The 22648-nt window shown below is 43.3% G+C and overlaps 1 protein-coding gene across 2 annotated transcripts in view; it reads right to left on the bottom strand.

The window, feature by feature from the left end:
- The window catches only part of LOC106575282 (rho GTPase-activating protein 6), a 79769-nt gene extending 57121 nt beyond the window's left edge, over positions 1–22648 (bottom strand). Inside the window, exon 1 of one of the 2 annotated variants that reach the window (XM_014151712.2) lies at positions 21847–22648. In XM_014151712.2, coding sequence (XP_014007187.2) covers positions 21847–22365 — 519 coding nt within the window. In that variant the 5' untranslated portion in view covers positions 22366–22648. The remainder of the gene's footprint in view (positions 1–21846) is intronic. The other variant, XM_014151711.2, reaches the window with a different exon arrangement.

Below are 22648 nucleotides of genomic sequence, written 5' to 3' on the forward strand. Positions count from 1 at the left end.
GTGTGTGTGTGTGTGTGTGTGTGTGTGTGTGTGTGTGTGTGTGCGTGTGCGTGTGTGTGAGAGAGAGAGAGAGAGAGAGCGAGAGAGAGCAAGAGAAAGGGGGAGAGGAAGAGGAAGAGGGAGCGGGAGAGAGATAGACACTCCAGGGGTTAGGTAGAGAGGTCTGTGTGCCTGTTGTTCTTACAGATACATGTGTATCCAATGACAACATAAGTAAAAGTAGTGGTAACAGTATCAATTGCTAGTGGTACAAGTAGAAGTAGCAGCATGAAAGTGGTAGTAGGCTAATATCATCAGTTTCAACATGATAAAAGTAATATGCAGATGAGTTTATTAAGTTATAGAAACTTGGATGGACAGCCCCCTGAGAGAAGAATGTTGGGCTGCTGGTTGGTAGCAGTGTTGGCCAGTAGAGGGCATATTCTAGTCGCTCTGCTGCTGCACTACAATGGTACAGTGTTGGCAAAACAGTGACGATGACAAACCACATGCTACTAATCTACGGAGTACAGGTTTAATCCAAATGTGCTGTGTCTGTCAGCAAACAGAAGAACAGGAGGTGAGAAGGGACAGTTTGGTATGAGTGAATGCAGTGGTGTGTGTGCCTGTCTGTCTGTCTGTCTGTCTGTCTGTCTGTCTGTCTGTCTGTCTGTCTGTCTGTCTGTCTGTCTGTCTGTCTGTCTGTCTGTCTGTCTGTCTGTCTGTCTGTCTGCCTGCCTGCCTGTCTGTCTGCCTGCCTGTCTGTCTGCCTGTCTGTCTGCCTGTCTGTCTGCCTCTCTGTCTGCCTCTCTGTCTGCCTCTCTGTCTGTGGGTGCAGCACAGTGTCTAACATGAAACCCACTGTCTTACATGGAAGCCATTGTCTCACACTGAACTCAGTAAGACAGTGCTCTGCTCCTCACACAGCGGCAGCAGCAGTAAGTCATTTCAGAGCCTATTAAGTTTCCATTAGAGGGAAGCCCTCCCTGCTGGCTCAGCTAATCCGACACAGGTGTGGCTTCAGACAACCACAGCTAACAAACAGGCCTCAGCCTGAGCAACTTCTACCCAGGACTCCGTTTCCCATGCTACCCCATGGGCTTTGAGGTTTATTAACCGCCCTCCTCAGTTTAGGGCAAATTATGATTAATTCATTGATTGACGACTCAAACTGAGTTCTTCCACTGTCCTATGTTCGCTCCATACTTCAGTCTGAAACTGCCATCGTTGAAGTCGTTTGTGGTGATGTCAAAATGAGGGGTGTTGTACAAAACAAAGTAACCTGCAATTGGCTCAGCTCTAACCAATCAGAGTATCAAAGCCAATGACACATTTTCAAAATGCTGCTTTCCCCATGTGTGTTAATGTTCTAGCCCAACCCATCGGTTTCTGGGACCAATCTGAATGGCCAGAATGTGTTTGCATTCTAGAAATCATCTGGAAGGTACTCAGATCCAGACTCATTGTGGAGAATAAACTAACGTTTGGCCTAAGCAAGTTTGTGTAGCCAGGCAAATTAATTCAGCCTTCTGCAGCAAATTAGTAGGAGGCGTTAATTTTTACAATCGTATTAAAGCCGAGACTAATGTCTTAATATAATGATCTAGACTCCTAGTTAAAGTGTTGGCTCCTCTTTGTTTTAGATTTACCACAAGAACCTCCCCTCTTTGTTTCAATAAGCCTCCCGAATGTATTTCCTTCATTCAAATTATCCAGAGACAATTAAGCTATTCTAAACTGAAATTCACCCATCATTTGGGCTTCTTAATGTAACTGACCCCCTGGGGGTCTTGATTCAAATGACTCTGACTTTTGAATAACGAGAATTCAGCCTTAGCTCAGCCTCCTTTCCCTGTAGTAACACCCTCCTCTCGCTACTCTTTCCCTGCCCCTCCCTCTCCTCTTTCTACCCATGAAGCCGTCTGCCTCTCTCCCTAATACTGCTCCATTGCCACGGCAGCTCGAGTTTCCCGAAAGGGCCCGAAAGAAAAATGCTTATTCCTGTAATGTCTCCATTCCAGCAGCAGACTGTTCTCGTCTGAGGGGAGCCAGTGGGGTGTGGGCGTAGTGATACAACGTGACAAAGGGATGTGGAAGCAGAGAGAGACAGGAGCAGCAGCATGGACAAAGCCAGGCAGACTAGGCACAGTAAAGTGGGCACTAGGGGGACTATTTCAGTGTGTTTATTCTGCACACATTCCCCCAGTGCACTGGGCTTTGGGTAGAATGATGACATTTTAGACTCTAGAGCAATCTATGGCTCTAGTCTTTTCTAAAATCATAACAAGGGCATTTAAAGGTTTATCAAACACTTGGCTAGAACATGAGCACATCATCAAGTTTATCCAACTGCTAAAACAGACACACACACACACACACACACACACACACACACACACACACACACACACACACACACACACACACACACACACACACACACACACACACACACATACATACATACATACATACATACACACACACACACACACACACACAAGAACACTGAAGTGCGTCAGCGCTCTTCAGACCCTGCTCTGGTATGACGAGGGTCTATGATCCCTTCCAAAACAGTGTGAGTGCAAGGGAGGGAGGGAGGGAGGGAGGGAGGGAGGGAGGGAGGGAGGGAAAAGAGGAATAGACACAGGCGCTATGTTTACCTCTGTAACCAAGATAACAAAAGGACAGCTTCTTTCTGCCGTCTATTTAATTAGCTACTAACATGGAGACTGTGGTTACGTCCCAAATGTCAGCCTATTCCCTATATAATGCATTCATTTGGAAAAGGGGCCATAAGGCTCTTGTCCCTGTAGCTCAGTTGGTAGAGCATGGTGTTTGCAACACAAGGGTTGTGGGTTCGATTCCGCACGGGGGGCCAGCACAGAAAAAAATATATATATAATGTATGAAATGTATGCATTCACTACTGTAAGTCGCTCTGGATAAGAGCGTCTGCTAAATGACTAAAATGTAAAAATGTAAATGTAAAAGTAGTGCACTATATAGGGAATAGGGTGCCATTTGGGACACATGCTGTGACTTAAGGAGAACACGCCATCTGAATAAAGTGAGGGATGGACGATAGGAGGGAAGGGAGAGATAAAAGGTTGGAGAGGAGGAGAGGGGAAAATGTGGAAAATGAAAATGTGTTAGAATACAATGCAATACAGCAAGGTGACACATCCATACATTATCCTAAGTAAGTAAATATTTCAGCACCCACTTGAAATATTAGAATACTACACAGGGTTGCAGAGTGTGCCATATCACTTCTTTTTCTATGTGGACATAAGATTATAGCCCTCCATCAGCATTAGTAAAACAACATACTGAAGGTTGTCAGTTTGTTACCTCAGCTCCCCTGCTCTTCCTGTTTCAACTGACTCCTCCACCGCTCGTTTGTGCAATAATAATAGTCACTCTCCTACAAAGTCTCCCATGTTACCTTCTATTCACCCATGGTGAACTCAACCCTAACCCTGGGGAACTCGACCCTAACCCTGGTGAACTCGACCCTAACCCTAGGGAACTCGACCCTAACCCTGGGGAACTCGACCCTAACCCTGGGGAATTCGACCCTAACCCTGGGGAACTCGACCCTAACCCTGGGGAACTCGACCCTAACCCTGGGGAACTCGACCCTAACCCTGGGGAATTCGACCCTAACCCTGGGGAACTCGACCCTAACCCTGGGGAACTCGACCCTAACCCTGGGGAACTCGACCCTATGCTTGGGCTGGGAATTACCATGGACCTCACAATATGATATTATCACGATACTTAGGTGCCGATAAGACATGTATGGTGACTCAAAACTGTGATTTTATTTACATTTTAGTCATTTAGCAGACGCTCTTATCCAGAGGGACTTACAGTAGTGAATGCATACATTTCATACATTTTTTTCTCCGTACTGGTCCCCCGTGGGAATCGAACCCACAACCCTGGCATTGCAAACACCATGCTCTACCAACTGAGCCACACGGGACTATTGAGATTTGATGTTCCAAACATATTGCTCACCATATGTCTGCTGCAGAGGGACAAGAGAGAGCCCTGAGAAAACACGTTTTTATCATTCATGAAATTAAAAGTGCTGACAATGAATTTGCTCCCTATTTAAAAAGAAGATGGAAAACAAGCTTTGAAGAAAAAATACTGACGTTTTGGTGCAGCTGCAGCCAACTAGCTCAAAAATAATATTGTCAAAAAGATACAATATATCATCAAAAATAATATTGTAATATTATCAAAAAGATACAATATATCATCAAAAATAATATTGTAATATTGTCAAAAAGTTACAATATATCATCAAAAATAATATTGTAATATTGTCAAAAAGTTACAATATATCATCAAAAATAATATTGTCAAAAATATACAATATATCATCAAAAATAATATCCCGACCTGTAACTGTAGAGATCTTTTCCCATCACTACCCTACACTGCTCTCACATCTGGAGGCCAGGATACACACCACAGTTATACACACACACACACACACACACACACACACACACACACACACACACACACACACACACACACACACACACACACACACACACACACACACACACACACACACACACACACACACACATGTAACGTCACAGCACCAGGCTTCTGGGAAGGGACCCAGCAGTAGGGTAAGGGATCCATGCCTGGATATGATGTGTATACCCACTCAGTAACTCGTTAGTACTTTATTCTCTGGCCATAGTATTACCATAATTCACACTCTTAAACAATAATATTATGTTGGAACAGCATAAAAATGAGGAACAGACACAGGCGCTGTTTACCTCTGTAACCAAGATAACAAAAGAACAGCTTCTTTCTGCCGTCCATTTAATTAGCTACTAACATGGAGACTGTGGGTATGTCCCAAATGTCAGCCTATTCCCTATATAGTGCATTCATTTGGAAAAGGGGCCATAAGGCTCTTGTCAAAAGTAGTGCGCTATATAGGGAATAGGATGCCATTTGGGTCACATGCTGTGACTTAAGGACACGCCATCTGAATAAAGTGAGGGATGGACGATAGAGAGATGAAAGGAGGAAAAGGAGAGATAAAAGGAGGAGAGGGGAAAATGTGGAAAATGAAAATGTGTTAGAATACAATGCAATACAGCAAGGTGACACATCCATACATTATCCTAAGTAAGTAAATATTTCAGCACCCACTTGAAATATTAGAATACTACACAGGGTTGCAGACCAGACCATGCAGAGTGTGCCATATCACTTACTTTTCTATGTGGACATAAGAATATAGCCCTCCATCAGCATTAGTAAAACAACATACTGAAGGTTGTCAGTTTGTTACCTCAGCTCCCCTGCTCTTCCTGTTTCAACTGACTCCTCCACCGCTCGTTTGTGCAATAATAATAGTCACTCTCCTACAAAGTCTCCCATGTTACCTTCTATTCACCCATGGTGAACTCAACCCTAACCCTGGTGAACTCAACCCTAACCCTGGTGAACTCAACCCTAACACTGGGGAACTCGACCCAAACCCTGGTGAACTCAACTCTAACCCTGGTGAACTCGACCCTAACCCTGGTGAACTCGACCCTAACCCTGGGGAACTTGATCCTAACCCTGGTGAATTCGACCCTAACCCTGGTGAACTCAACCCTAACCCTGGTGAATTCGACCCTAACCCTGGTGAACTCGACCCTGGTGAATTCGACCCTAACCCTGGTGAACTCGACCCTAACCCTGGGGAACTCGACCCTAACCCTGGGGAACTTGACCCTAACCCTGGTGAACTTGACCCTAACCCTGGTGAACTCGACCCTAACCCTGGTGAACTCGACCCTAACCCTGGGGAACTTGATCATAACCCTGGTGAACTCGACCCTAACCCTGGTGAACTCGACCCTAACCCTGGTGAACTCGATCCTATGCTAGGGCTGGGAATTACCAGGGACCTCACAATATGATATTATCACAATACTTAGGTGATGTATGGTGATTCAAAACCGTGATTTTATTGCGATTTGATGTTCCAAACATATTTCTCACCATATTTCTGCTGCAGAGGGACAAGAGAGAGCCCTGAAAAAAAACACGTTTTTATCAGTCATGAAAATAAAAGTGCTGACAACGAATTGGCTTCCTATTTAAAAAGAACAAGGTATGAAGAAAAAAATACTGACGTTTTGGTGCAGCTGCAGCCAACTAGCTCAAAAAGAATATTGTAATATTATCAAAAAGATACAATATATCATCAAAAATAATATTGTAATATTGTCAAAAAGATACAATATATCATCAAAAATAATATCCCGACATGTAACTGTAGAGACCTTTTCCCATCACTATCCTACACTGCTCTCACATCTGGAGGCCAGGATACACACCGCAGTTATGCACACACATTCTCTCCCTCACTCTCACTCTCACACACACACACACACACACACACACACACACACACACACACACACACACACACACACACACACACACACACACACACACACACACACACACAGACACACAGACACACACACACACACACACACACCCACGTAACGTCACAGCACCAGGCTTCTGGAAAGGGACCCAGCAGTAGGGTAAGGGATCCATGCCTGGACATGATGTGAATACCCACTGAGTAACTCGTTAGTACTTTATTCTCTGGCCATAGTATTACCATAATTCACACTCTTAAACAATAATATTATGTTGTAACAGCATGATCATGTGTAGGGGTTACAATCCAATGAGTCATTAAAACCAGAGAGATATTCATGGCAGGTTAGCCAGAGGAGGGGAGGGCGGGCAGCTGGGCACAGCTGTAACCACAGGCCACCCGGGAGCTCAGCTCATTCACACTGACTGTGTTCTGCTGGATTATACCAAATGTCATTGCAGCTGTAGACTCTGCATTCTGTTCAGCAAGCATTGAGTGAGGCTGTAATAGGGGATGGGAGGTGTCAACAGCACCCCCGTCTGGTTAACACAGCAACCTACACCTATTTCTCAACATTCCATTTTGTTTCTTTCACTCTGGATGCGTTCCAGTCAATCTCCCAACTCGGCCACATTGAAATGAATACCACTAGGTGGAGTTAAAGGGTTACATTGCCAAATGAGACACTCCTTTCCTCCGCATTGTCACAGAGAAGTACTCTAGAAGAAACTATTTATCTGGAATATGTTAACCAATTATTGCAGATGGGTAGTCTCCTCGAATGCACTTTTGTGTGACTTCACTGACCTAAGCAACATCAAAACTACCACGTAGCTGTACATACCAATGTAACTCTCATATCAATTATTCCACGGTTCTAGCACTGCAGACACACACACACACTGCACTAAAAGGTCAAACTGAACATGATCAATTATCAAATCAGCTTCAGGGCATACACACACACACACTATAACGAGGTGTTCTTTTCCTATCGTACTCACATAGCTTCCAGTGTGTACTGGCCTGAGACATTAGGCCAGAAAACTCTACAATGAAACACCTACTGTATATTGATACCAACTGCTCCACTACCACGTTCACATGGACATTTACTATATAGTTGACACACACACACACACACTAAACCCATCGCCCTGTTACTCAAACGTAGGCCGTCCGGAGAGCAACAAAATAGTCTGAAGCTATTTTCTATTAATAGCTGCAGAGGCTATGGCTGCTGGTACTAAAATGCCTCTTGCTTCATGTTTTGTTAGGCTTCCTTGCTGTCTGACAGAGTTCAGGGTGAAAGGTCTTCTGGTTAGAGAGTCTGTTTGGCCTACATCTGAGGCGCAATATTTACACAACCATTACTATTTCTGCTGGGAGGCATTCAGGTCAGGCAAAGACCTGAATTAGAAAACCCAAGCAAATATGTGCCTCTTATTTTTAGAATCCCAAACACTTTTGCACATTTCAGTTTCACATCGGACGCCATCTTGCTTGGACACCGCTACTGTTGGATGTTTTCGTAATTATCACATAACGTATAAGCTACAATAGCTACAATAGCTATTACAATACTTTGTCATGGTCTCTAACGACAATCCTACTAAAGTTGCGAGTTATTTTAAATTATAAACTGGGTGGTTCGAGCCCTGAATGCTGATTGGCTGACAGCCATGGTATATCAGACCGTATACCACAGGTATGACAAAACATGTATTTATACTGCTCTAATTACATTGGTAACCAATTTATAATAACAATAAGGCACCTCGGGAGTTTGTGGTGTATGGCCAATATACCACGGCTAAAGGCTGTATCCAGGCACTGCTCGTTGCGTCGTGCATAAGAACAGCACTTAGCCGTGGTATATTGGCCATATACCACGCCCCCTCGTGCCTTATTGGTTAATTATTTCCAAGACCAAGTCTGTACAACAGCAGATAAACCTGTCGCCTCTGAGCTCTGCCGGCCAATGGGAGTGAAGGGGGAACACACTGATAAGGTCCTCTCTCTCTCAGGAGCGATAGAGTTAGCTACACTGTAGCCTAGCTGAGTAATGTCTTGTTAGTTGACTAGCTCTGCAACGTCCCTGTGTTTAAATGTGGAGCTTCTTCAGCTGCTGGGCTCTGCCTGTCTGACACACAAGTTCACAGAGTGTCACAGAGTCTCCCATCATTACTTAGGATGGATAGGCCAAAAGGACCACAAGTTAGTTAGACTCTGTGATCTGTTCAGGTAGGATATATGGGCGCAATGATTGCTGGGGTCTAGCTATATGTTGTCATACAGGGGTTGCAGTTAGCTTGTGTTGGATTGTACTGGTAGCAGTGGGGTCCATTTAACTGGATAGAGGTTGTCAGTTAGCCGGACTATTTGATTGAACAAAACTGGCACATGGTTGATGAGTAAGGCGGACTCTGATATTTCTCGACCCACAACTAAGGATTGTTTGTGAGCTTCGTCCATGTGATTAAGTGCAGTGAAGAACGCTACGATACCGGAGGAGGAAGAGGGCCCAGCCCAGTCGGCTGGCACGGAAACCAGAGGTCAGGGCACAGCACTGAACAGGCAGAACGGAGAAAGGGAGCAGAGAAGAGAGAGAGAGAGAGAGAGAGAGAGACTCCAGGGGTTAGGTAGAGAGGTCTGTATGCTCAGTTGTTATTACAGATACATGTGTATCCAATGACAACATAAGTAAAAGTAGTGGTAACAGTATCAATTGCCAGTGGTACAAGTAGAAGTAGCAGCATGAAAGTGGTAGTGGGCTAATATCAGCAGTTTCAATATGGTAGAGGTAGTATGCATATTTAACCTTTATTTAACTAAGCAGGTCAGTTAAGAACAAATTCTTGTTTACAATGACGGCCTACGTCGGCCAAAACCTGGAAGATGCTGGGCCAATTGTGCGCCGCCCGATGGAACTCCCAATCACGGCCGGATGTGATGCAGCCTGGATTCAAACCAGGGACTGCAGTGACGCCCCTGGCACTGAGATGCAGTGCCTTAGACCGCTGCGCCTCAGGATATTAGCATACAGTAGCAGGCTGATGAGTTTTGACAGGGTTCCTCACGTGGGCCTCCTCACACTGACTTACCCCTCTTTTGACCCGAGTCAATCAGAGAGCGGTCTAGGACAGAACATTAGATTCTATGTTCACTTGGATGAGAACGCACTGAACCATATCACAGGCCGCCTGTAGAGTTTGTTTAGCTACGAATTGATTCCCAACTCAAACATCTGAATATGGAATCCGCGACATGACAATGTTGCTAGGCATAACTGTGTCACTTATTCCACAAGCTCATTCTGTGGACTTGATTAAATGTCAGCATGATCCTATATCAACATAGGATTAAACTGAAGCCACTGTATCCTCCCATCTACATCAATCACAACATCAATCAAATGGTCAATTCAAAACAAGCCATATTTATCTTTCTAACAGTGAGCCAAGGCTCCTATAGACGTAACTGAATGGAGGGGACCTAGTAGTTCTACAGCATAAACGTCCGTATGCCATTCAGACTACTGTGTGTTTCTGACACCACTGCCTTGGTTATTCTAAGTAACAACAGGCCTGGGAAAGCAGGGTGAAAAAATAGAGCAGAAATAGCTGGAATTTAGCTGAGTGTGAAGCCAGAGGAGAGGATTGGGAACTGTGGGCAGTCACCCTTTTTCGTCAGGGTCCCATGCATCAATGGACTGGAAATCCAAACAACTCTTCCACCCTTCTCTGAGGCTGGAGCTAGGAAGAAGCCGTGGACAAGTGAGGCTGGAGCTAGGAAGCAGCCGTGGACGAGTGAGGTGGAAGCTAGGAAGCAGCCGTGGACGAGTGAGGTGGAAGCTAGGAAGCAGCCATGGACGAATGAGGCTGAAGCCAGGAAGCAGCCGTGGACGAGTGAGGCTGGAGCTAGGAAGCAGCCGTGGACGAGTGAGGCTGGAGCTAGGAAGCAGCCGTGGACGAGTGAGGCTGGAGCTAGGAAGCAGCCGTGGACGAGTGAGGCTGGAGCTAGGAAGCAGCCGTGGACGAGTGAGGCTGGAGCCAGGAAGCAGCCGTGGACGAGTGAGGCTGGAGCAAGGAAGCAGCCGTGGACGAGTGAGGCTGGAGCAAGGAAGCAGCCGTGGACGAGTGAGGCTGGAGCAAGGAAGCAGCCGTGGACGAGTGAGGCTGGAGCAAGGAAGCAGCCGTGGACGAGTGAGGCTGGAGCAAGGAAGCAGCCGTGGACGAGTGAGGTGGAAGCTAGGAAGCAGCCATGGACGAGTGAGGCTGGAGCCAGGAAGCAGGTAAATGAAGACTTATTGTTGTAATAATTTGTTAATGACACTTGTTTTCAGGCTTCTCTCTCCAAATAAGATATAATTCACATCGCAAATAAATTCACATATAAAAAGTCACTTGAAACAATATGTGAATCTCAAACAGCAGTAGCCTATTGTGAAATGGAAACATACTGTAGCCGGACACACAACTTGTGTGTCAAATAGAATGTATCTTATTAAACCCTTCTGACCGACAGAAGTAGACCTGGCCTATAAAACGCTTCCTTCCTTCAGGCTCATTCTCTAATAGTGACAGGAAATGAAAACGGCTCGACTTCCTCGGCCTGATGAAGTCTACAGGTCCCGCTGGCAGAAGGGCCGGCCCGTACGGCCCTCTATTACAGATGAACAGAGGCACAGAGAAACAGAAACGCCTCTAAACTAGTCTCCCAGTTGGCATGCAAGATGGTAATAACCGTAGAGCAAAATACGTGAGTCCAACTCTCCAAGCTTTGTGATCTTGAGCAAGTGTGTAGGTAGTCTATATGCGTGTTCTACTGAACAGCCACAAACATGGTAATCAGTGATATTGACTTGAGGGGAATGGAGGGCCTCTTACACAGCCCCTATTCTATTTCACATGGGCTGAAAGCCCAGCTCTGTTTGAAATATATTGTTTGTGAATTTCTCCATGTGAAGATTTAGCCTTTGTATAACAGATTGCCACAGTTCATATTCAACAAAATGACTAAATAAATTGAATTCATGAACCCAATACCCAGTACAAACACTTATATTGGAGGAGTGTAAGGGATTGAAATGGCTTAAATCATATACATGCTTTTCCCATGACTGACCACATTAATGTGTGAGTCCTTGTAGGAGAGACTTAATTGGCAACAGACACTGAGATTTGGCAACGGAAATGAATATTTACTTTACATGTGGTTCTATTTCAGTAGATACCCCTTTTTCTCAAAGGAGAGATCACTTTCCATATAGACAATTAATAAACCAAAACCATGTCCAAAAATTCCATTTGTTTAGTGAAATGACTGCTAATAAACAGTATACATTTCACACTACAGTTGTGAAACATAGCACCCAAAAACTTTTTAAAGAACTGAAAATCGTACAAAAATCCATCATTCAATATTACAAACTAACTAAATGATCACCCTCAGCCAGATCGTATTTGTCAGGCAGCCCCTCGTGGCATCCAACTCCTGTGTCTGAACAAAACCACAGTTTTGAATGTTTTCCTCTCCTGACAGGGAGAACAGACGATGGTTATTTTCATTTCTCCAAGCTGTAAAACATCATCCTAGTATGATTTTCTACTGCATAAACATGCCACTGTTTCTCTCACAGAGACAGCAGGAGCACTTCACTCCGTGTATCACCTGAGGGAACCATCTTGAGATAATGCAGAAGCCAAAAGTCAGTAGCCTATCGGTGATGGTGGGCTAGCAGTAGTTGTATAGCCTGGCCCCAGATCTGTTTGTGCTGTCTTGTCATAGGATAAGAGTCAGAAGATCACAGAGACCTGGGACCAGGCTAGTAGTTGTAGGAATGGTGTGTCAATGTGTCTCCTGATAAACCAACAAATAGTCCCCTTCATACACAAATCCAAAAACATGCTATCTTCGCTTCTAGGATTTTGTTTGTCTTAGGGTCCACTTTTTCAGTCAGATAGCATCTGTAATTGACTGATAAATAATAGTGATATAAAATGCAAGCAACAACTCTAAATAACAATCTGACCCAGATAGCATGGTGTCGGTCAACAATAGCAACTACCACAACAAATTACATTCTGCGTGAAATTAAATTAGAACTCTAGCGGCAGCAGATTCGCAGACGCAAATCCACGGTTGATTTCCCCAAGGAGAAGTATGCAAGGGGGAAAAAGTGAGAACCAGTTATTTCTGCTGGTGTGGCGTGCAGACGCACTGCCTTCTTTCTCCAGTTAGCTTCATCATTTGATTGAAGTCCGGCCAGGGAACAAGAATTGTCAGGTGACATTCACTGAGACTTATTTTCGAGCTGAGACAGAGCTGCGATTCAGCACTGAGTGAAAAAGCGAAGTGGGCAAAAGGGATGGCAGGTTGAACCAATCCAGACGCTACTACACACTCTGAAAAACATTCCGGAGATGTCTCTGTCAAGGTCGTCACCCCCCCCTCTTTAAAAAAAAATTGTGTGTGTGGGAGTGCGTGCGTGCGTGTGTGTGTGTGTGCGTGCGTATGTGCAGAGTGTAAGGTGGGGTAGCTTTTAGGCAAGATCGAGTTGAAATCAAAACCCTTTCCTAAAAGATCCCAGTGTGATCCATCACAATGTGTGATCAATCAACTGGACTCGCCTAAACAGCACTGTAGCTTGAAGACAGACCTCACGATGACTATACTGAGGAGACACGCTCAGTACACGTCCAGTACAGAATATCTACCTACCTTCTTTGAACATATGCATCCAGTTAGACCTGCAGTCTGCAGTCTTTGAACAGGTACGGGCAGTTATCAATGGTCTTTGAACACATGGTCTTAATTGATTTGACTGGAGGTTTTGACTGGAGAATGTCTCTCTGGGTGTCTGTCTCTGTTTATGCCAACTAGACTACAACATGTACATTATACAGTGAAAACTGTCTAAAGTGGCACTGAGCATCAACCAACCTGTAGCTCAGAGGAGTTTTCCTTATTCAATCTTACACTAACAGTGATTGCACAAACTTAACCTCACCCCTAACCCTAACATTAAACAATTGGGATTACGTCTATACTTAACCCATCACATTTCTCGCCTAAATAAACCATTCACATTTGTTTTTGCCCTCAAGGCATTATGGCCTAACAGTTCTATTTTTGTTTCATCAGACCAGAGGACATTTCTCCAAAAGGTACAATATTTGACCCCATGTGCAATTGCAAACCGTAGTCTGGCTTTTCTATGGCGGTTTTGAAACAGTGGCTTCTTCCTTGCTGAGCGGCCTTTCAGGTTATGTCGATATAGGACTCGTTTTACTGTGGATATATATACTTTTGGACCTGTTTCCTCCAGCATCTTCACAAGGTCCTTTGCTGTTGTTCTGGGATTGATGTGCACTTGATTTGCACTTTTTTGCACATTCATTTCCAGGAGACAGAACGCGTCTCCTTCCTGAGCGGTATGACAGCTGTGTGGTCCCATGTTGTTTATACTTGAGTACTATTGTTTGTACAGATGAACGTGGTACCTTCAGGCGTTTGGAAATTGCTCCCAAGGATGAACCAGACTTGTGGAGGTCTACAACCTTTTTTCTGAGATCTTGGCTGATTTCTTTTGATTTTCCCATGATGTCAAGCAAAGAGGCACTGAGTTTGAAGGTAGACCTTGATATACATCCACAGGTACACCTCCAAATGACTCAAATGATGTCAATTAGCCTAATAGAAGCTTCTAAAGCCATGACATCATTTTCTGGAATTTTCCAAGCTGTTTAAAGGCACAGTCAACTTAGTGTATGTAAACTTCTGATCCACTGGAATTGTGATACAGTGAATTAGAAGTGAAATAATCTGTCTGTAAACAATTGTTAGAAAAATTACTTGTGTCATGCACAAAGTAGATGTTTTAACCGACTTGCCAAAACTATGGTTTGTTAACAAGAACTTTGTGGAGTGGTTGAAAAACTAGTTTTAATGACTCCAACCTAAGTGTATGTAAACTTCCGACTTCAACAGTATATCCACAGTAAAACGAGTCCTATATCGACATAACCTGAAAGGCCGCTCAGCAAGGAAGAAGCCACTGCTCCAAAACCGCTATAAAAAAAAGCCAGACTACGGAAGACTATGGTTTGCAACTGCACATGGGGACAAAGATCGTACTTTTTGGAGAAATGTCCTCTGGTCTGATGAAACAAAAATAGAACTGTGTGGCCATAATGACCATCGTTATGTTTGGAGGAAAAAGGGGGATGCTTGCAAGCCGAAGAACACCATCCCAACCATGAAGCACGGGGTAGCAGCATCATGTTGTGGGGGTGCTTTGCTGCAGGAGGGACTGGTGTAATTCACAAAATCGATGGCGTCACGAGAGAGGAACATTATGTGGATATATTGAAGCAACATCTCAAGACATCTGTCAGGAAGTTAAAGCTTGGTTGCAAATGGGTCTTCCAAATGGACAATGACCCCAAGCATACTTCCAAAGTTGTGGAAAAATGGCTTAAGGACAACAAAGTCAAGGTATTGGAGTGGCCATCACAAAGCCCTGACCTCAATCCTATAGAAAATGTGTGGGCAGAACTGAAAAAGTGTGTGTGAGAAAGGAGGTCTACAAACCTGACTCAGTTACACCAGCTCTGTCAGGAGGAATGGGCCAAAATTCACCCAACTTATTGTGGGAAGCTTGTGGAAGGCTACCCGAAACATTTGACCCAAGTTAAACAATTTAAAGGTAATGCTACCAAATACTAATTGAGTGTATGTAAACTTCTGACCCGCTGGGAATGTGATGAAAGAAATAAAAGCTGAAATAAATCATTCTCTCTGCTAGCATTCTGATATTTCACATTCTTAAAATAAAGTGGTGATCCTAACTGACCTCAGACAGGGAATTTTTACTAGGATTAAATGTCAGGAATTGTGAAAAACTGAGTTTAAATGTATTTGGCTAAGGTGTATGAAAACGTCCGACTTCAACTGTATATCAGTAATACTCAGTAATGTTATCCTACTGTGACCTTATAGGAGTGGGAAGAAACCATTAGGTAACTGCAACTAAATGGACCAAAGGGTTGCCAGTATAAATCACAAGTAAGGAGGGAAGGGGTAACGACATGGTGCCAGTTTATGAATACCTCTTTGAGATAACGTCTAGTAACTAAATTAATACATACTGATACTAAATGAGTATGATGTGGACATATCAGTGAAATGCACATGCTCCAACCAGAACTATATGAAGAGTTTCATTCCAAAACGCTATATAGAAATTTTTCTGAGATGTTGGTCAATGAGCTTTTATTGTTTTAAGAAATTCTAAAAGAGATTGGTGTGTTTTTTTCCCTATGGCATGGGGTTGTTCAATGACAGACATGTACAGTATTTGCTTAAAATCTATCACTTCCTGGTTTCATATCAGAGGGAGAAATAATCATATTATTTTCAAAATGCTTTATATCCGCATCACTCTCAGAGAAATAAGTAGCTTTGCTATGTTTTACACAGTCAAATGTAGCAAATAAGACAAAAGAAATTGATATCAATATTTAAAATATATATTTTTTTTTGTTGATATATCATTAAATACAGTAATATGAGATTTGCATGTAAAACATTTATAGTTTACATTTGAGTCCTTTAGCAGATGCTCTTATCCAGAGTGACTTACAGTAAGTGCATTCATCTTAAGATAGCTTTGTGAGACAACCACATATCACAGTCAAATATAAAGGATACGAACATTCCATTCCAGCTAAACAATGTAAATATAGCGTTTTGCCAAAAATATAATTATTTCTTACACACATCTAAAATCTATGATTTTAAAATTTGAGAACAGTAATATTTTACACACACGTGAAGGCACCCATTAGCAATAATTTCTGATGAAAAAACACAAATGAAAATAGGTGGATATAGCATATTGGAAATAAACTCTTCATATGCTATCTGTAGAGAATGCGCATTACATTAAGTAATATATGCCTGGATGAGTCTCAGGGCTACTTAGCAACAACGGAACATGAACAGTAAACATACAGCATGTCCAGTAATGGCCTTTTCTTGTTATAGCCTGACTGAAGCTTCAAGCTGGTGTCTTTAGTAGAATGACTCAATAAGATAAACTAAGACACCCTAGCTACTGCTTTTCTCCTTCTCTTCCCCCTTTTTCTTCTTTCCACTCGTTCACTCTTAAACCATTAATGGAAGTGATGTCCAAAAATAGGTCCTGAATGTAAACCTTCTAGCTCCTCACAAACGTCAACAAACTGGTTTCACTTCCTGTTCGTGGATCACATCGGAAAATAATAATTACTCTACTCTGAATCTCTTAGCTGAGTAGTTGGTCGAAATGTTCCATTCGGTATCTTGTGATTTCATTAGGCCTATCTGACACAGAATCAATATAGAATCAACACCCACTAATCAACACCCAACACCCACGAAGGGAATCCAAAGATAGACTGTCAAATGGCAATTTATGACAAGATAAGCAAGCTACAAAACAAAATATGATATGACAAAAACATGTTGGAAAAAACTGAATACAGGACAGCATGTATCCACTAGTTGTACTTGCCAGCGTCTGTAGGAATAGACTAGTGGGATACCACTACTGTATCTGAATATTGTGGAGAAGAAGAAGCAACCCTGCTTTATCTCAATGATACATAATGTATACAGTGGTAGGATATCCAAAAACAGAGTTACGACCTTGTTAGTGTATAATATGATAGGACTTGGGAGTGATCCAAAAACCATAAATCCCAAACCACCTTTGCCACTTTCGGTTTGCAATTAATGTTCCCTGTACTCTCAATAGGTGCCCTTGGGGTTTTAGGCTGGGTTTCTGTATAAGCACTTTGTGACATCTGCTGATGTAAAAAGGGTTTGATAAATACATTTGATTGATTTATTGATTGATTTATTTATTGATTGATTGGTTGTACTGTCCGAGGATTTCGGGATGAGAAATTACACACCCAAGGAGGCAACACCCAATTACACCCAGGTAGACGATTGATTGTAGACTTCAAAGGAGCCTTCTAGAGATAATAGATAGCAGATAAAACACACTTTTCATCACCCTAACTGAATCAGAGACCCAAAATACTTTATATGTTACATCATATGCTGTTGATGTCAACTAGTTTAGAACTTCTGGTAACGATGAACTACCTGTCCTTTCTGTTGACATATACCTGACATACCTGGCAAACCTGACATGTTGCTTTTGGAATTGAGTATTTTAAACAACGTGGCACCGTCATAAGATGCCACCTTTCCAACTAATTTCTTCCCTGCTAGAGCTGCCTGTAAGCTGTAAGCGCTGTTATTATGAATTGGAAACGTCTCGGAGCAACAATGGCTCAGACGCAAAGTGGTATGCCACACAAGCTCACAGAACTGGACCGCCAAGTGCTGAAACGCGTAAAAATCGTCTGTCCTCGGTTGCAACACTCACTACCGAGTTCCAAACTGCCTCTGGAAGTAATGTCAGCACAATAACTTTTCAGCTTCATGAAATGGGTTTCCATGGCCGAGCAGCCACACCCAAGCCTAAGATCACCATGTGCAATGCCAAGCATTGGCTGGAGTGGTGTAAAGATCACCGCCATTGAACTCTGGAGCAATGGAAACGCGTTCTCTGGAGTGATGAATCACGCTTCACCATTGGGCAGTTCAACGGACAAATCTGGGTTTGGCGGACGCCAGAAGAACGACACCTGCCCGATTGCATTGTGCCAACTGTAAAGTTTGTTGGAGGAAGAATAAAGGTCTGGGGTAGTTTTTCATGGTTCGGGCAAGGCCCCTTAGTTCCAGTGAAGGGAAATATTAAACCTACAGCATACAATGACATTGTAGACGATTCTGTACTTCCAACTTTGTGGTAACAGTTTGGGGAAGGCCTTTTCCTGATCCAGCATGAAAATTCCCTATGCACAAAGCGAAATCCATACAGAAATGATTTGTCGAGATTGGTGTGGAAGACCTTGACTGGCCTGTAAAGAGCCCTGACCTCAACTCCAGCGGACACCTTTTGGATTAATTGGAATGCCGACTGCGAGGCAGGCCTAATCGCCCAACATCAGTTCCCGACCTCACTAATGCTCTTATGGCTGAATAGAAGCAAGTACCTGGAGCAATGTTCCAACATCTAGTGGAAAGCCTTCCCAGAAGAGTGGATAATGTTATAGCAGCAAAGCGGGGACCAACTCCATATTAATGCCCATGATTTGGAATAAGATGTTCGACGGGCAGGTGTCCACTTACTTGTGTAGTGTAGCTCGTAAGGGATAATACCAGTCACAGGAAAGATACTGCCTCTACTCCTGCATCCTAGAACATCAAAGTCACCATAGTTTAACTGTCAACATAAAAAGGGAATAATTTCTGTTGCCTCTGTTTAATGGATTTAAATGTAAATTGAATTCAATTATATTATATTCAATCACATTCAGGCATGTAGGAAATTCCCACCATTCACACTGACTGAGTTTCCTGAATCATTGGTCTATGTCACATTCATTGCCCTGTTTGGGGAACAACAACATAATGGGGAAGGGTCCGCAAATCGTGAGACAGCTCATTTATTTCATGTGTCTGTCTTTGACCCCGTGACAGTTCAGTTCACACTGGTGAGACCCATCTCAGTGCCATCAAAACGCGTTGTCACGTGCTGCCAAAGCATCGTTACATGAGCGTAATTCCAGGGTTAGCGCTAAACGGGATCCTTGGGACGTCCCAACCCTAACCCTAAGCTTAACCCCTCCATTTACCCTAGGGCTCTCCAACCCTGTTCCTGGAGAGCTATCGTCCTGTAGGTTTTAACTCTAACCCTGTTCCTGGAGAGCTATCGTCCTGTAGGTTTTAACTCCAACCCTGTTCCTGGAGAGCTATCGTCCTGTAGGTTTTCACTCCAACCATGTTCCTGGAGCGCTATCGTCCTGTAGGTTTTAACTCCGACCCTGTTCCTGGAGAGCTATCGTCCTGTAGGTTTTAACTCCAACCCTGTTCCTGGAGAGCTATCGTCCTGTAGGTTTTAACTCCAACCCTGTTCCTGGAGAGCTATCGTCCTGTAGGTTTTAACTCCAACCCTGTTCCTGGAGAGCTATCGTCCTGTAGGTTTTAACTCCAACCCTGTTCCTGAAGAGCTATCGTCCTGTAGGTTTTAACTCCAACCCTGTTCCTGGAGAGCTATCGTCCTGTAGGTTTTAACTCCAACCCTGTTCCTGAAGAGCTATCGTCCTGTAGGTTTTAACTCCAACCCTGTTCCTGGAGAGCTATCGTCCTGTAGGTTTTAACTCCAACCCTGTTCCTGGAGAGCTATCGTCCTGTAGGTTTTCACTCCAACCCTGTTCCTGGAGCGCTATCGTCCTGTAGGTTTTAACTCCGACCCTGTTCCTGGAGAGCTATCATCCTGTAGGTTTTAACTCCAACCCTGTTCCTGGAGAGCTATCGTCCTGTAGGTTTTAACTCCAACCCTGTTCCTGGAGAGCTATCGTCCTGTAGGTTTTCGCTCCAACACCAGCTGTGACTAACCTGATTCAGCTTATCAACCAGCTAATTATTAGAATCAGGTGCGCTATATTAGGGTTGGAGTGAAAACCTACAGGATGGTAGCTCTCCAGGAAGAGGGTTGGAGAGCCCTGCTTTATCCTAACCTTAACCATAACCACAGGAGGTTGGTGGAACCTTAATTGGGGAGGGCAGGCTCATTGTAATGGCTGGAGCGGAATCGGTGGAATGGTATCAAATACATCAAACACATGGTTTCCATGTGTTTGATGCCATTCCATTAACTCCTTTCCAGCAATTATTATGAGCCGTTCCTCCCTAAAGCAGCCTCCCTTACCTAACCCTTACTTTAGCCCTTACCTTAACCATTTTAAATGTAAACTTCAGGTATGAGCGTCCCAAGGATCCCAGATAGCAAGGGAGTCCACAAGAGATGGGGGGGAAAAAACATCATTACACCATTCAACTGGACTGGAGCATGTGGACAGCTGCCAAATATGCAGCCAATAAAGCCGCTGCTAAAAATAAGTCCCAAGTATGTTTTTGTAAGGATTTCAATATGGGTCTGACTGCTGCAGACACTCTGCAGACGCTGTTACATGCACGCTTCATTCGGAAGGCACTCCCTCCTTTATTAACTGTGAAAATATGAAACAAATCATCTCTAATTATCAAAAGACAAGAAATATAAACACGTGTAGCCTTTAGGCCTACTCCGGACCGTTATACAGTGCCTTCAGAAAGTCTTCATACCCCTTTAGTTGTTACACATTTTGTTGTGGTACAGCCTGAATTCAAAACAGATTACATTTTTTACACATCTAAACACAATAATACCATCATGACAAAGTGAAAATATGTCTTTAGACATTTTTGCACATTTATTGAAAATGAAATACAGAAATATCTCATTTACATAATTATTCACACCCCTGAGTCAATACATGATAGAATCACCTTTAGCAGCGATTACAGCTGTGAGTTTTTCTGGGTAAGTCTAAGAGCTTTGCACACCTGGATTGAAAAATATTTGCACATTTATTTTTTTTTTATTCTTCAAGCTCTATCAAGTTGATTGTTGATCATTGCTAGACAGCCATTTATAAGTCTTGCCATAGATTTTCAAGTCGATTTAAGTCAAAACTGTAACTCGGCCACTTAGGAACATTCAACTCCAGTGTATGTTTGGCCTTGTGTTTTAAATTATTGGCCTGATGAAAGGTACATTTGTCTCCCAGTGTCTATTCCATTTTTTTTTATCCCAAAAAACTCCCTAGTCCTTTCCTGACAAGCATATCCATAATATGATGCGGACATCGCCATGCTTAAAAATACGAAGAGTGGTATTCTTTGCCCCAAACATACACATTGTATTGCAGTTTTATTTTAGTGCCTTACTGCAATCAGGATACATGTTTTGGAATATTTTTATTCCAAACACACCAAAGCACCCACATTATATATAAAACAAAAGATAAAACAGTGAACTATGTTTGTACTGAATGAGCTAAAGATAAAACAGTAAATTATATAACATCCCTACACCACCACATATCCACAACACAAAATGTTCAATACCACTATACAACAATATCACAATGTGTGCGTATGCATGTGTCTGTACCTTGCCTTAACAAAGGTATTGAATACTTATTGACTCAAGACATTCCAGCTTTTCATTTTTTTTCATTTGTAAACTTTTCTAAAAACCTAATTCGCGGTATTGTGTGTAGGTCAGTGACACAAAATCTAAATTTAATCAACGTTAAATTCAGGCTGTAACACAGCTAAATGCGGAAAAAGTCAAGGGGTGTAAGTACTTTCTGAGGGCACTGTAAATCCTCAAAGACAAAAGTATGTTGTCATTATGTCATTCCTCTTGAACACCATGAAGGCTTATTTTTTATTGCGTGGAGTGCACGCATCGTCATATTTACCTCCGACTTCCAAACGATATAGGCGTGAGAACTGGACGGTTGCTGCTTCTTCTGAAGCCATCTCCGCGGTGAGAATAATGTGTTCGTGGTCCCAGTTGGAGTGACGCTGGGGCTCCTCACCAGAAACGGTAAATCCCACGCGGTATTCCGCTTTGTGCCCCTCACAGTCACGTCATAGTTAAAGGGAAAGTTTGATGTCGGGGAGAGGTTCAAGGGTGTGGAGGGACCAGATAAAGACGAAAGTGTTTTTTTCACACTAAGATTTCTGGAACGGGGATCTGATTTCAACGCAATCGGGTGCTCAGGGGAGCTTGGCGAGGATGAAAACGCACCTGCCTCCTCAACGCGCAAACCCGGTAACCCCAAGCGGTCCCCATTGGTTCCATCTGTCTCTGTGCCACATTTCCTTATAATATCAGGGTCCAGGCTCCGAGTTTGTCGCAACTTCCTTTTGGAGATGGCTTTGGAAGCTGGAGTGGAGCAGGAGAAGACGTTCAGTAGTCCTTGACCAGATGACATCTCTATCTCCCCTCTGCACAAACGCAGCAGCGTTTTTTTGAAACCCTTTTCTCAGAAGTTTAGTTTAAGCGCCATAAAAAAACAAACCACGAGATAGGTCCCATCAATATACTCCTACAGTGAACCCTTGGTCCACGTGTTTTGATGCTGTCATCGCCAGAATGCCTTGGTTCAGATAAAGCGAGAGACAGAGAGCGCGCAAATGAATCCAATTCTCTGTGCCGTGTTATTATGCATGCAGCTCAGCTCATTCCCAAACTGTAGTCAGAGCGGGCGGCAGGAT

This window comes from Salmo salar, chromosome ssa17 (genome assembly GCF_905237065.1).
Source record: "Salmo salar chromosome ssa17, Ssal_v3.1, whole genome shotgun sequence".
Taxonomy (NCBI): Eukaryota; Metazoa; Chordata; class Actinopteri; order Salmoniformes; family Salmonidae; genus Salmo; species Salmo salar.